Raw genomic sequence first — 17,036 nt, 5'->3', positions numbered from 1 at the left:
AGCCAGTGTTACCTCTCTGGGTCATTTCATGCAGTTGGTTTTGATAACACTCACACCTTGTTCATTACACCATACCGCATTGGAAGATAGCTGATGAGATGAGATTAGAAAAGACAAGATGAGTTAAAAACCAAGATGCAAAAACTTCAGATTGATGCAGGTCTTTTGATGTGTATCAAAATCTTTTGATGCCATCTCAGTTTGATTATTGATTTTGTTACCTGAGTATCGGAGAATGCATTTGCTGTGCAGGGCATTATTTCAGTTGTATGTAGGGACAGCAGGGGGTTTCTGCAAATTTCTTCAAAGTTTGAAAAAAAAAAAAGTTTAATCATCAATGTAATTGCTTCTTCCTATGCTCACTTTGTGTCCCATGGTAGCAGCATAAGAAAATAGTAAGTCGGAATAAGGAGCTGGAAGTGCAGCAGGTGTTGTTTGTTCCCAAATATCTTTATGATTAAGAGTACAGCTAATACCACTGTGAAATCACAGAGCTCAGACAATAACCGGGATTCAGTCGGCATTGAGACCGGGGAGACCAAGTCCGCGGCCAAGCGTTTGATTAGGCCAGTTTGGCTGCACAGAGAAGCGGACTGGGCGGTAGTTTCTCACTACCGAGCCCAAAGGAGAAAATAATGATCAGACGAGAGGCTTTGAGGTTGGCCATTGCTATGGTAACCAATTCAGAGATGAGACATGAGAGGCGATGTAATCACGCGATGTCCTGACCCGTCCGAGTTAATTTCAGTAATGTCATCCAATGTTGGTTAAACACACACGCAACCAGATTTTTCTTTTTACCACAAACCATGTGTGACGCTTGTAAATCCGACCGCAGAGTGTTTCCTGGAATGAAAATAGGAGGTATAAAACACAACCGTTTGGCTGGTGGCTATGCTGACAGGAGTCCTAACATCTCAGCTGTGAAATGACTGCTGTCTGTCTGACACTTTCTGGCGGCGGCCGTAATCACCTCAGTATACAGAAACACACCGCCAATGTCCAATGTCTTAATGACCCGGGGTGTGATATCTGCTGTCGCTGGATGTTGGCTCGGTCATGTTCGGAGGTGGGGATCAGTGGATGGGTTGTGCATTGGAAAGAAGAGTAGAATAAGTGGGTGGACACAAGCTTGTTTCTGAAGTTTTTTCGCTGGCCTCTGGTTAGCAAGGAGACAAAAATACAAACGGCAGAAGTCACAGGCGATCAACAGGAAAATATATATGACCTTGCAGATTCGTTCATACAGGCACACGCACACACACATATATTCACACACACACACACACACACACATACCACTGTAATGCAAGTTCCTGACACACAGAGAGTGCCAAATTAGCGAACAAATAAAAACTCATATAAACCAGAACTTTGCTGAGCTAATGACTTTAAAATGAGAGTGCTGAACAGGTGGGCTCAACATGTGGACAGAGCTAGAAATAGACAGATGAATAGCCAAGTGTTTTACATTTGATGTTGTCTTTTTTATAATTCTAGGTTGATATCACATCAGATGCCCAATCTGCTAGGTTTAGGGTATTATGAAAACTAAATCGTTTAAGCAACTAAAATCTTATGAAAACCTAGCAATATCTATTGCAGTTGGTTTGAACATATATATATTTTTATTTGCTCTCCTGTGTGTGGGGCATCTAGTGAAGAAGATTCATAGGCTTCAGAGAAGAGCTGAGCTTATTTATCTGTTATCATTGTCCACCAGAAAGTAGCAATTATAGGATCCCCTGCTTTTACTTTGTTTGATAAGAACATGTAGGCCACTTGACATCCATGTGACACTACAGGGAATCTCAAAAGTACTCCACCAAACAGTTTTTAATTGATAGTGCATATTTTCTCTGTAGCTGCTTTGGCCTCATGTTTGGTTTATAACCAGCTCATCTTGGCCAGGAAAAAAAAAAACTTGTCATAGTGCCTATCACCTGATTGCACCCTTAGGAATAAAGAACTGAAAAACGCGTTATTAAGGAACCCATGCAACTTCTAGGCAAGACCCGCCCTTCAATAGCATTCACACGCTACTATTGGCCAGGCCTCCACGCTTACGTTAGCTAACGTTACCGGATTTGTTCAGGTCCTATCCCCTGATCAATCCACTATCCTAACCTTAACCACTCGAGGTCAATGCCTAACCCCAACCAATCGTGCTGCTTCGTAGGGCAGGACTTGCCTAGAAGTTATGTGGCATCCATACTAACGCCACTAGGACCAGACTTCAGCCTTTTTCACAAATCTTGCAAAATCAATGGCACAAAAAAGACGTCTACACTTCGCCGAAGAGAGTAGTATTTAGATTTTTTGGCAACTTGGCTGCAGACGAACGCCAAGACATGCTTGTGGCAGATTAATCTTTAAGACTTCATTGGTGATATACTGTATGATAGAAAAAAGATGAGAAGATGAAGACATGATCAGAAATATCCAGAGCAACACTGTAAACTTAACTGACGCGAAAAGGCTGTGTCTCTCCTCCGGTCAGCAGGCTTGATAATAGCTTCTATTCAGTACAACACAATACAGAGAGACAGAGTCAGTGAAAGAGATACAATGAGTGTGACAAAGACGTAGAGTGAATGAGAGAGCTTCTATTGAGTCTTCTTAAATACCAGGTCACATGTAATTGCTAACCAACGTCTGCATCCATCTGTATTCCTTTCTCCGGGCTGCCCTTTAAATAGCAGCCCGCTCTTGTATTAAAGAGAGATCACACAGAGCTTTGCTGTTCTCTGTCTTACGTGCCTACCTTGCTCTTTTTTGTAATGGCAAGGCAAACACCTCTGTCTTTTTTTCTTTCTTTTTTTTTGCCTCACATAGTACTCTTGTTTTTCTTTTCTTTTCCCAGCCTTGCCATCTCTCTTTCAGTTATTGATTCAGTTTTGGATTTTTGTCTCATCTCTTTCCTATTGTCTTGCTTCCTTCCTGCTTTCCATTCATTTTCCTACATCTTTCTGTAAATGGCATTGAACATTGTTCTCCCCCTTTTTGGCATACATCAATTATCATTCCCTCTTTTTTTATATCCCATTTCTCCTTTCCATCATCTAGTTTTCTTTCTTCATTCCTGGCTTCCATTTCATCCGGGAGTGTCTTCCTCTATTGTGTCCCTCTCTTCCTCTTCCTGTATCCTTCTCTTTTACATTCAGCATCTTTGAACACAGAAGTTGAAATTGCAACTCACACTGGAACTCATTTAACAAAGTAAAGCCATAGGCAGCTTTTGGCCTATTCCCTTGTGAGGCTCTCTGTAAAAGCCCTGACGCACCAAGTCCACTGCAAAGAAATAACATTTACACGACCGACTGATCAGACACTGTGTTATGCTTCATGCTGCTTCACACTGCTTCAACTCTAATAATAAAGGTTGCACTTTAACACCTTTTAAATACTACAACTGACAGCGTATGTATGTTCTGTGCCGGTGTAATAGGGGATAAACGTGTCGGTACTAAACGTGTATTTGCATTCCAAATAATAACACAGAAGACCAAATCAACTAAGCACCCATTTTCACGCTGCTGTAACTGATGTTATGCTTGGATGACGGCGTACAGTTTGGCTTTGCACTGCTGTTTTTCCGCCTATCATGTGTTTGACAGCGTGCGTTTGTAGAGGAAGAAAAAGGGTAGAAGCAAAAAATAAGTAGATGCAACATTAGATTCGCAAGGCTGAGCGACCAATCGTGACGGCAACAAATGTGTGTAGAATACAGACAACAATGCGGGACACACCACGTGAAGTACTGTACAGGAAAGAGTGAAACACAGACGCAAACAGCTGACTGTCAGCTTGGTGTGTCAGGGTTAACGTGTCTCCATCACTACCTTTCTGCTTCTCTCTGTCTGTGTCTATGGTGTCATTTTCTTTCAATTTTACCATTACAACCATAATCATCTCTCGTTCTCTCTCTCTCTCTCTCTCTCTCTCTCTCTCTCTCTCTCTCTTTATCTCTCTCCATCCTTTCATCCACTCATCTGTCTTTCTGTGATCATTTTATGTTCTGCTTTCAGATCTGTTCTCACACCACACAAATGTCGGGAATAGCCATGAAGGACAAGATGTTTTGCTCTGTGTAAAATACCCATAGAAAACTAGCTTGGATGGACACACACGCGCAACCACACGCGCAACCACACACACACACACACACACACACACACACACACACACACACACACACACACACACACACACACACACACACACACACACACACCTATTTATGGCATCTCTACACTAGCCAGGCTGAAAAATTTATTTCCAAATTTTACTGGTTGCTGATCAATAATGGTTCATGCATGGCCTCAGTTTGGAGTATAACACAGAGCGTTTACATGGCCTTAAGTAAAAGTCACTGTTTAAAACTAGACAAGGAAGTAAGTTGACTGCTCTTTGTAATTTCAGAACTGTAATATTATAGCTTTCCAAATGTTTCTCTGAAGTCTAATGGCGTTTTAAGATATCTTCTTGACTTCTCCTTTAAAGGGTATTTGCATGTAACCTGATCCCCATGTGTTTCATATCAAAATGTTCAGAACAAACTCAGCTTTCTGTTTAGTGACGCCCAAACAGAGCAATGTAGAAAGAGATAATTTGGCCCTCAAGCAGAAACATGTCTCAAATCTCTTGTGAAAACATACCTACACTCAATTGTTTTGGTCTTGGGTTCACAAAAGTAGCGTAATATATGAATAGAATTGTAAATAAATGTCTGAAATGAAATGTTACAATATATTTTGAGTAGGAGTGTTGTCAAACATGGCTTGGACTTGCCGGTGCGTCTTTTGTCCTCAGAGTGTTAAGTGTTATTAGTGTCTCCAGAATAAAATCAAGCGAGAAAATATTCAGTAGAATGATACGTACATGCTGCCAACTCAGCTTCTCACAATTATTTGGTCCATTTCGTTATTGAGTGACATTACAAAATGTATTAAGTGCTTAAAGCTGCAGTAGGTAGATAGCAATACAAAACAGCCAAAAGTAATCACCAATGGCATTAAATAACCTGTGATTGGCCAAAGTTTCACCCGTCACAGGCTAGGTTTTCTACAGCCTTAAAAACAGAGCCAAGAGGAGGTGCAGAAGACACTTGAGTTACAAATTGCTGAAAGAATATTATGGAATTTGTTGAAATTGGATAAATGAAGCAAAAGTTCAGCTCTTACTATTCTGTAGTTTTTATTAATACCATGGTTCAACAAATAATTTAAAGGTTAATAATAATTCACTTAAGCTGAGAAATTAACAAAAAATATTCCACTATTCCACAAGGATAGGTTGAAAAAGTTCAGTAAGTACTTTATCAAACCGTATGAATGTGTGTGTGGCCAGAATAGGAAATGAACTAACAATGTAAATATCAACAAGCCATTTGATTCATTCAATAAATTATTATTTTTTGTCTTAAATCCACCAGTCATTTTCATATTTGGTAAGGTTCCTAGGAAATCTCAGCCCAGAGTAATTAATTAAAAGTAATAATTATTTTTCTCCCCAAAATAAGTGGGTAACTTTTTATTTTTAAAGGGGTGATAGAATGATTATATAGGGTATTTCACACTGTTCCTTATGGTCTCCTAATGGGGTATGTAACATTGGTTGGGCTGAAAATGGCCTGGTTGATATTTTACTGGCCCTTATGCATCCCTGTGTTTTGGCCCTATTTGTAACAAGAGCTTTTCTTCCAAATATGGTATGGTCATGAATATTTAGATGAGCTGCGCGGTGATTGGTTGAGCAACTTGCCATACGCAGACATTAGAGACGGGCTGATTGGTTGAGCGTAATCCCCAATACACATACATTAGAGAAGCGACAGAATCTCATATTCCAGACACTGCAATGTTTCATTACCAAATTCACTTCTGAGACTTTTTAAGCGAGAAATCAACTATATAAAGCTCAAATATGGGCCGTTTTACAAAAATGATGGCTAATTGCAAATTTGGTAAGATCGTCGGACTTTAGGAGCTCCACACAGTCTGACGAGAAATCGACAGCCTGCTGGGCTCCATACCCAGGGCAAAGTCACCCTTTGTGGATACTGCATAACGGGCTCCGGGCCAGCTGCCGCGCATAACTATATCTATAAATAATACATTTACGGTTTTGAATGTCCCAATGTCTTATAAAGCTAACCGTTGTGTCTGATTTGATTTTAAGGCATTTTTATGAACGCAAAGGCGTCTTTGTAGACAAGCAGCTGCTTGCTATATGTCCCATTCATTACAATGGGAAAATACCGCAGCTAGCTAGCTACACTTTCGCCATAACTAAATTATATTTACAGTTTGAATTTCGCACGCCACTTATACAACTCATTCCCCAATGTCTTATAAAGCTAACCGTTGTGTCCGATTTGATTTTAAGGCATTTTTATGAACGCGGTATGCGCTTGTAGGAGACGAGCAGCTGCTTGCTATATGTCCCATTCATTACAATGGGGAAATACCGCAGCTAGCTAGCTACATTGTCGCCATAACTAAATTATATTTACAGTTTGAATTTCGCACCACTTATACAACATCATTCCCCAATGTCTTATAAAGCTAACCGTTGTGTCCGATTTGATTTTAAGGCATTTTTATGAACGCTACAGGCGTCTTTGTAGGACGAACAGCTGCTTGCTATATGTCCCATTCATTACAATGGGGAAATACCGCAGCTTGCTCACTTTCGCATAACTAAAGTATATATACAGTTTGAATTTCGTCACGGCATGAATATTACAGGTTCCTCAAGGTCTTACAAAGCTTAGCTAACACTTGTCCGATTTCGGATTTCAATTGAATGTATTTTTGTGAATGTCAGAGTTAGGAGGAGGCTAGCTAGCTCTCATTGATGGACTCCATCTCACCGCGGCTCTATCAATGAGACTCGCGGACAAGAGGCGTTTATTTCCCCGATTGTTTGTTTAAATAACTCAACACACATACCCATTATAAGATTAACTGGAACCTGCGGGCTGCGGTAAAAGATTGCGTGCGTATCGCCTCGCTGACACTGCGGTCAGGGTGGCGGTGTAGCAACCCAGGCAGCACCAACACCGGCACTAAACTCCGACACACAGTCGGAGAAAATTTGCAATTAGCCATCCATTTTCGTAAAGCGGCCCATATTCGAGCTTTATATGGTTGATTTCTCGCATAAAAAAGTTTCAGAAGTGAATTTTGTAATGGAATAGCAGAGATCTGCGTGACCTAGCTAGATTCAGAAAACTACCTGATCTCAGGTCAGTTGTGTAGCCTATGTAAATGTTGGGGCGTGACTGTTCTCTTAAGGTTCCGGATTTTGAGATGCTTGCGCAAGCAACTCAGCTTTGTTGGGATTCGCCCGTTTTCAGAGGCAGTTTCAAAATATGAGATTTTCATAGTAAAGGGGTGTCAGTGGGACTTTGAGCTTCTATGTATGTCCTATTTACCCACCAAACTGTCGTTATTCAACTATGACAGGGTAAAATCGGTTTTGCATTCTATCACCCCTTTAAAGAACTATACAAAACAAATTGTAACTTTTTTTGCAACTTTCACTGTCTTCTGCAACTTCATTGCAACAAACATACAAAAGACATTGCAACTTTTATCGCAATGTTTTACAAAAGCTCACGTGAAATCAAGCATTTTGGGCCACAACAATCTCAAAAAAAGGCCGCGAAATCCTGGAAGGACTGCCCTTGTGTGTTTTTTCATGTGTTATGGTGCGCATTCACCAGTGTTTTTTTGTTGTCATCTCATCTCTTATATGCTGTGTCTCTATGATCCTGTCCTGTCCTATTCATGGTAGCCTACTCGTGGACATTGCGCCGTCATCACGTGCTGTACTAGGGGGGCCCGCCTTGATAATCCTGCATAGGGGCCCGGTGTTGGCTCGTTACGCCACTGCCAAACCAACTCTATTTGGGAGGGGAGGGGAGAACTCACTCACATGGTACAACCCATGCAGAGGCTGCGGTGTCAGAATGTGGAACGTGTGTAGCCTACTTTAAGAGAAGATAGACTAACGTGACAAAAAAAGTGAAGCAGCCCACCGGGAATTCTCCCGATTCTCCCTATTACCCACCCCGGGCCTGACCTACCACAGCTTTAAATATAAGAAAAATCATTATTGTTACCCTTTCTTACAGTATTTTCTTTGTTGTTCCTTCCTATTTTACATATTTAAATGTATTTCATAAAATAAAGTCCATGGTGTTTTAAGAGGGATATTCAAACAACCTTTAGTTTTTAGTTTTAGTATTGTACTCACCACCTTCTCCCTTCACACTCCCAGCGGTACGGGTATCAGTCTTCCTCGGCCCTACTACATGGCTGACGAAGATGACGAGCGACCCTTCATCTGCTCCCTGCCAGTCGACAACGGCATCATGTCCTGCGCCGACGTGCCGGCCCGCCGCGAGGGAGGCAGGACGTGCTGCCTGGACAAAGACGACGCGCTGTACCGCCAGTCGCTGGGCCTGAGCCCCGAGCCTCTGGCCAATGGCAGCGTCAGTGTAGCAGGGCTCTGCGTCAACTGGAACCAGTACTACACCAGGTGTCATACCGGGTACAGCAACCCCCACAAAGGAGCCATCAACTTTGACAACATTGCCTTTGCCTGGATTGTAATCTTCCAGGTGAGAATTTTGGTACTTGGCACCATATAAGTAGACCACCAACCGGACTGCTTTGTTTTTGGTCCACAACCACCTTTTAAGTTCTTTATAAGTAATATTATCAGAGTTTATGACATGTATAACTATGTTTTAAGTGGATTTAGCTTCTTTTTTTTTACAGACATCAGTACCCATAATGTGTCCTGACACAACAAAAGTTCATATTAAAACTGCTTTTTAAGTAATCATGACTACAGATCAGATAGATACCAGTTACACAAAACAAGGAGGAAGTTCAGGACAAATAAAGAAGTTGACAACAGTTTAGATTTAAAGCGTCATCAACATATATCCTATCCTTCCTATTCCATACATCCTTGTTTGCTTACATGATGATACAACGCGCCCTCTTACTGCTTTGAATGAAAATGTTCTTAAGTTCAAATTCTATTGAAGTTTAGTACTGTGCAGTATGTTAAAGAAAAAAGTTTTAACATTTTGGGAAACACGTTTATTCACTTTCTGGTGGAGAGGTAAATGGTAAATGAGAAGATCGATATCGATACCTCATGTCGGTCTGTTAAATGTGAAGCTACAGCTAGCAGCAGCTTAGCTTAGCTTTGCACAAAGACTGTAAACAGTGGGAAACAGCTAGCCTGGCTCTGACCAAAGGTTAAAGCTCATTAATTAACACGTCATATCTTTTTTGTTTAATCCCAACAGATTCTCACTCCCATCGCGTAAAATACGGACGCTCGGTCAGGCGCCTTTGGCGTTGTTATTGACGTAAAAAGTCATATCTAAACGCGCTTTATCTAAACGCGCTTTATCTAAACGCGCTTGGTCGGGACTATTGGCGTCACCTTTGACTACGTTAGGTTAAGGAAAAGGTCGTGGGTGAGATTATGTTTCCATGACACACGGGAAGAACGGGACGCTTGGGTTTAGGAAAAGAAGAACGGGACGGTTGGGTTTAGGAAAAGAAGAACGGGACGGTTGGGTTTAGGAAAAGAAGAACGGGACGCTTGGGTTTAGGAAAAGAAGAACGGGACGCTTGGGTTTAGGAAACGTGACAAAAGGGACACGATCCTCGGTCTCCGGGGTGAAAGTCCTGTGTTGTTTGACCCATCCACCCCCCCCAGCTAACCTCCCTATGCAGATTTTCGGACTTTCATACTACTCGCTACCGTAGTCGCTCTTAGGGCTACGTCATCTTCAAACCCTGTGTAGCTGCTGCTCTTCCCCGGTACGTTCTACAAACACGATGAAGGCCGCTTTTTGCATCGCTTCAGACGCTGACAGCCACTGTCCAAACGTCCGTATTTTACGAGTTCGGAGTGAGAACGGGTTGTTAATCCATACATAACTCAAACAATTCATTTTTACAATGGGTTATGTGTATAGGTGACTATTTATTGGCCGGGAGCACTTGGCAGGACACCATTGAAGACTCGAACCAAAAAATAGTCAAGTACACAATCCCCTGTGAAATGGCAAATCATCGTTTTTACACTTCAGTTTTGTACGGCTGAAAAAAAAAGAAGGAAGATATATAGCATGTTTTTATAACCGCTTTACAGGCATATTTTGTCAAGTTCAGACAGAGCATGCTAGCTGTTTACTGTCTTTAGTTAGATTCCTGGCTTCTGGCAGTAGCCTTATATTTATGTCTTAGGTTTTCCTTTTGACAGAGATGTCATTCTCCGTTTCCTGCCCAGGGTCTACAGATGAAAATTAGCGTATGGCCAACTCTGATTCTGCTAAGGAGCTGTGCATAGTCCCTGTCAAATAAACAAATAAATAGATACATTTAACGGAGAGCCATGAGAGTGGCATCGATCTTGTCGTCTAACTTTCCCGCCAGAAAGCAAATTAGTGTTTTTTTTTTCCAAATGTCAGACTTCCTGTGGATGGATAAAGTTATTGTTTATTCACTCTCACCTTTCCCCTTGATTGTAGGTGATCACTCTGGAAGGCTGGGTGGAGATCATGTACTATGTGATGGATGCTCATTCCTTCTACAACTTCATCTACTTCATTCTGCTGATTATTGTAAGTCGTGCTCGTACTCATACAGTATGGGTATATATCATATATACCATTATATATCATCATAATGCTGTCAGAAGTATTCATTTCTAGATATCTATATTGGTTTAGAATATAGTAAATAGCAAAATCACACATAAACAGGTGTTCCGTTGGCATTACATCGACAAAACACTTTAGTCGTGTTGGACCAACATTTCAATAACTACTTTAATTGCTTGGAATCTATCAGCATACACATAATACAATCATTGCAATACAATCCCACTTAAAGGTGCTGTACTCGACATTCAGAACAATAATATAGCTGGAAACAACTATTTGTTGTGAAGATATATAGTGGAGTAATTGGCAGAGCAAAGATAAAGTCACACTCCCTCTGTGTGTGTTGTAATCTGAGCTTCTCTGTTCTTTGTTTCGATAGCCGTTCCGGCCATGCGTGCATATTAGTGCATGTGAGTGCTTTGTGCGTCGATATCAGGTGGCGAGTGCCGTGACAAAACGTCAGTATTTGACACGTTGGGGAACGGTACACACCTACTGATGCACACGCAGTGAAGTTGTACTTTCTGCAGTCATCCAACTTACATACTTTTAGATTTCCCGTTTTTGTTGCCAAGCAATGAAAAACTGTCACTCCATCTCTCTCTCTCTCTCTCTCTCCTGCATACCCATGCACACACACGTCCACACACCTGTAGACACACACACACACACACACACACACACACACACAAGGCTGTCAGTGTTGAGCTGAAATCCCTGAAGAATCCCCCTTTTGTTGTGATAAAACACGTTTTAATTCCAATCCTAAGGCTTCCGTGTCCGTGTGCGTGTCCGTGTCCGTGTGCGTGTGCGCGTTATCATGATGCAGTGTGACTGCCAGTCCCGGTTACTTCCCAAACCCCGGGGCTGTCTTGTATTTTTTTATTGCACTTTTAATTGCCTGCCTTCAAATTCAGGCACAAGCTCTGTCTCTCTTTGCCTTTACTGTCTCACCAAAACTCCCTTCATTTCTTAACCCTTTCATTTCATCTTCCATTACATCTATCTGCCAATCTCTGCTCCTTGCCACTTCACCTTTCTTATCTTTTCCTGCCATCTATCAATGCTTGACTCTGCTAACACGTCCTTCCATCCCTCCCTCATTCACCCCTCTCTGCCTCACTTACAGCCTCTGTGTCTCATTTATTCCTTAATCTCCTTTCTTCCCCTCCTTCCTTTTATCGCCACCTCCTCCTGTTTCCCTTCATCCACAGCCCTCCTGCCTTCATTTTATCTCCCCCTTCTCGCTGAGCTGTATACTGAGCATCATTCATGCATCTGTCACTCGACTCATTATTCTCACTCACGCAGAAACACACACTCACAAACAGGCACACAAACACAAAATCCAGTTAACACTTGGCGGCTTGACCCGGCCTTATATCTATCTATATTGTATCTGCTCACGTTAAACTGCCGTGGCTCCATTGGTTTGATGGGCACCATCTTTTTAATACCATGACCTCCTCCAGCACTCATCCCTACTTATCTAGCTCCACTAGTCTAGTTATATTAGAAAACTAATTTCTTGAAACTTGCACAAATGGAAAAGGATAAATTTTTACTCTCTTTTCCAGATTTGTGCCATTGGACATTAATTTATGCATCGAGATTGCCTCGCCACAGGAAATTGGTGATATGAATGTTGCCTTTTGATGTGAAAACATCAGTGAGGAGGGGTGAAGGGGGGAGAAAAGGAAGGAAGGAAATTACTGTGGACTGGATCAGGGGCTGGTGGAGAGTAAGTGATGGAAAAGGGATGATGAAATGTAACAGAAAATAGAGGGAAGAGGGATGGGAAGGAATAGCCTGACGTCTTCGTACTCAGATTCTAGTCAGAATATGAACTTCCCGACCTCAAATGTTGTGGGCGGGGCTAAGTTCGTCTGGCATCCAGGCTAGGGAAGGAACGGAGGAGAGAGGAAAAAAGGGGCGGAGGAAGATGGTGAGCTTGAGTGTGAGGGTGATGAGGAGGGAAGAAATGGAGGAGGGGAGGGAGGCAAAATGAAGAATCCCACTATGGCCACACCAAGACCCGCCCTAGGAAGCAGCTTGATTGGTTGGGGTTAGGCATTTCACCTTGAGTGGTTAAGGTTAGGATAGCCGAGTGGTCGGGGGATAGGACCTGTACTAAGCATGGACGCCTGGCCAATAGTAGCTATTGAAGGGCGGGTCTTGGCATGGCCATAGTGGAAAAAAAAATATCGCGGGAGGGAGAGGGGTGGATGGATCAATGAAGAGAAGGGATCAGGAGGTGGTGACGATGGGCTGGAGTGTCGGCATGAAATCAGAGAGAGGAATGGAGGACGGGAAAGAGGAAGTGACCACATATCGGTCTCCCTCTTTGATTTTAAATGAAATGTTATTAATCAGGGCGAATTGGTCAGCATGTTGTGGTATCTGGCCCTATAAGTTTAAATTATGATCAAGTACAGTGTCAAGCGGATTTCCTCTCCACACAGCATCACAGCATCTCTACACAAAACACAACAATGTCGCTCACATGGTTAGAGCAGACACATTGATCACAGCATCAGGTTTAACAGTACGTCATACATTATCTTCTGTCCCCCAACCTTCAGAATTAAAATGCTTTAGTATTAAGGCAAGACCAGTTTATTGTACAGCACATTTCATTTATGATCATGGTTATGGTTCATGGTAAAATAAAATATTAGATAGAAGACACGGCAAAAAAAAATAAAATTAAGATACAAGTAAAGAGAGCAAATAAAACATTTTAAATGAAATCTAAAAGATTAAAACATTCTAAACTGAAATACTTAAGTATGTTTACATGTGTGTCAATGACAATTAGGTGTTACTAAGCTGACATTTAGAGTGTAATACTTATCACCTTAGCATGCTAATACACCAATATTAGTTATATTTTCCATAGTTTAGGATGCCATTATGTCAGCATGTATGTTTGGCATTGTAATATGTAGATGTGAGCATGCTATTTTAGCATTGATCTTAAAGTACAGATAGGTCTGATGGGAATAGGCAGTGTTGTAGTCAAGCTCACCTAAACCGAGACCAAGTCATTACCAAGACCAGAGTGTATCGAGACCGAGAAAAGACCTGGTCCAAGGCAGGGCGCGACCGAGTCAAGACCAAGACCAAGACCAGACCAGTGCGAGTCCCACACTGCATGACACGATAAAATGTGGAAAATGCTAACCATAGGCACTCCTCAAATTGATCTGAAAGGTCCACATTCCCATAAAAAAATACCCACAGAAAACATTCACCTCTTTTATTGCCACAACATACAGAATGTACACAACTGGCTAATATGTATTGCTAATATTTGTTTTCTTTTAGATACTGTTTTGGAAATAAACTCCTTATGGTTTAGGTAGCCATTTTTTTACACCGAGGATTTGGCTGACATCTCCCAGACAGCCAGAGCTTCTTCTCCTGTCTCCCGCATTCACTTTCTTGGGAGTTTGTGTTAAGGGGGTGGGGAGAGGGGGTTAACAGTTCAAAATTTCAAATTAGAAATGAGTCAAGTTATTGGTTGCATTTGAAGCAGGGATTTTTACATCCAATCACAGTAATGATGTTGACAGATAAATCAGACAATGCACAGGAAATGTAGTGATATCCCTGCAGTTGTGGTCGTGACCGGTCTTGAAATAAAAGCAGAGTCCTCTTCATCCGAGACCGAGACAAGACCTGTGGTCGATTCCGAGATGAGACTGAGACCTTTAGAAAGTGGTCTTGTGACCAAGACCGATTTCGAGTACTACAACACTGGGAATAGGTTTTAAAGGAGAGAAGTGTTCACCAAGGTGTAACCTGATGGTCCATCCATCCATCCATCCATCCATCTTCGTCCGCTTATCCGGTGTCGGGTCGCGGGGGGAGCAGCTCCAGCAGGGGACCCCAAACTTCCCTTTCCCGAGCCACATTAACCAGCTCCGACTGGGGGATCCCGAGGCGTTCCCAGGCCAGGGTGGAGATATAGTCCCTCCACCTAGTCCTGGGTCTTCCCCGAGGCCTCCTCCCAGCTGGACGTGCCTGGAACAGCTCCCTAGGGAGGCGCCAAGGGGGCATCCTTACCAGATGCCCGAACAACCTCAACTGGCTCCTTTCGACGCGAAGGAGCAGCGGCTCTACTCCAAGCTCCTCACGGATGACTGAGCTTCTCACCCTATCTCTAAGGGAGACGCCAGCCTCCGTCCTGAGGAAACCCATTTTGGCCGCTTGTACCCTGGATCTCGTTCTTTCGGTCATGACCCAGCATTCATCACCATAGGTGAGGGTAGGAAAGAAAACTGACCGGTAGATCGAGAGCTTTGCCTTCCGGCTCAGCTCTCTTTTCGTCACAACGGTGCGTTATGAATGTAATAGCGACCCCGCTGCGGCGATTCTCCGACCAATCTCCCGCTCCATTGTCCCCTCACTCGCGAACAAAACCCCAAGGTACTTGAACTCCTTCATTTGGGGTAAGGACTCATTCCCTACCTGGAGTAGGCACTCCATCGGTTTCCTGCTGAGAACCATGGCCTCAGATTTAGAGGTGCTGATCCTCATCCCAGCCGCTTCACACTCGGCTGCGAACCGATCCAGTGAGTGCTGAAGGTCACAGGCCGATGATGCCATTAGGACCACATCATCTGCAAAGAGCAGCGATGAGATCCCCAGCCCACCGAACTGCAACCCCTCCCCACCCCGACTACACCTTGATATCCTGTCCATAAATATTACAAACATTGGTGACAAAGCGCAGCCCTGGCGGAGGCCAACCCTCACCTGAAACGAGTCCGACTTACTGCCGAGAACCCGGAAACAGCTCTCGCTTTGGTCGTACAGAGATTGGATGGCCCTCTCTAAACTGATGGTGCGAGATGAAAAGTCAGCGGATCACCAAAGCCTTTCAACTTGCATGAACAGCTCACTCCCTTGTCAGAGTTTGTGCTAGTAAGAAAATAAAAATACAATACAATAGCCATCAGGTAGCCTATCACTTTCACTGATATTTTAAATATGTGCAGTTAAAGGACTACTGTATATAATAATAAACAGAGAACACAATAGCAAGTAGAGTACGGAACAAAAAAACATAAAATGCAGACATCAAACTAAAAACTGAACTGAACAAAAGCTAGTCTAAACAGCTGCTTTTTAAAATGTGAACGTGTAAAATGTGTCAGCACTTACTCAATGAAAATTTTAAGTTAGATTAAGAGATCTTTTAACAGCAGTCAAATAAGTCTTACAGCGATTAAACCACCTTTTAGATTCAGGATTAAAATGAACCTAATTGCTAGAATTGAAACCCAAATGTTCATCATGGCTCTCCTCTGTGTATCTACTAAAGCCTGAAACATTATCTAAATGAGGAAGTAGGCCTTCCATTTTTAATGCATTTCAAGATGAATGTGTTCTGATTAACCATGCATAAATGTCTCGTAGACTAAACATAATAGCAGGATCTTACTCCCTGTTGTTGTTGCATAGCTGGCATTTTTTTTTTTTTCCCGCAGAGACAATATTTGACAGTCAGGATACATTGTCGGCTTTGTTGCAGCATGTTTCAAGGCTTGTCTCACAAACAGACTTAGCGGAGGAAAGTGATTTAAGCGTTACTATGCGCATGTTAAAAGTTCTCTTCGTATCCCTGCTTGTCCTCATCTCAGTAGCAGACGGATGACAAGACTTTTAATTATGTTTCCTTTAATACCGCCCGACACTGAGCGTGGAGAGATGGAAGAGAGCAAGCGACAGCAAACGATACAGATAGGAAGGAGAAAGGGAGAGGCAGAGAGAGAGAGAGAGATGTTCAGGTTGCATTAAGATGCTTTGACAATTTCACTCACGTAACATTCAGGCAGATTAACTGTTAAATTCAATTGAGAGAGAGAGAAAGAGAGAGAAGCGTAGAGTGGGATGAAGAGTAAGTGATATGAGAGAGTGCAAGGCGGGATGAAAACAGTGATGAGAGAGAGATGGAGAGAGAGTGTGACAGATGGAGAGGCAGATGAGAACAGTGAGATGAAGATGGAGAGAGTTTGAGAGTTGCTTTACACTGATTACCATCATAGAGCAGCTTAGACATGAGGACTCAGTGGAATTAAAGGCTTTCCATGTAAAATAGCTTGGTCCTGTGGAATTAAGTGGGGCAGCCTCAACCTGTGTCTTTACACAGCCCCCACAGCTGGATAAGCCTCTTGATTTCACACCGTATAAGTACCCCCGCCTATACCCCCTTTAGTATTAAAATGCAGAAGAATAAATAAATAATTAGTTATGTTTCAGTCACAGGTGCAGTTTTCATACATCTCAGATTCTTTGTCTCCAGGCTCATTTTTGGCAATAGCAGTTA

General features: G+C 42.5%; 1 protein-coding gene across 1 annotated transcript in view; it reads left to right on the top strand.

The window, feature by feature from the left end:
- Nucleotides 1–17,036, top strand: part of LOC120566952 (voltage-dependent T-type calcium channel subunit alpha-1I-like) — a 345,248-nt gene that overhangs the window by 183,295 nt on the left and 144,917 nt on the right. The window contains 2 exon segments of the mRNA XM_039813684.1: nucleotides 8,287–8,629; nucleotides 10,568–10,660. Coding sequence (XP_039669618.1) covers nucleotides 8,287–8,629; nucleotides 10,568–10,660 — 436 coding nt within the window.

The sequence above is a fragment of the Perca fluviatilis genome, chromosome 1, assembly GCF_010015445.1.
Source record: "Perca fluviatilis chromosome 1, GENO_Pfluv_1.0, whole genome shotgun sequence".
Classification (NCBI taxonomy): Eukaryota; Metazoa; Chordata; class Actinopteri; order Perciformes; family Percidae; genus Perca; species Perca fluviatilis.
Note: the sequence above shows the minus strand (reverse complement) of the source record. Positions and strands in the feature narration are given on the sequence as shown.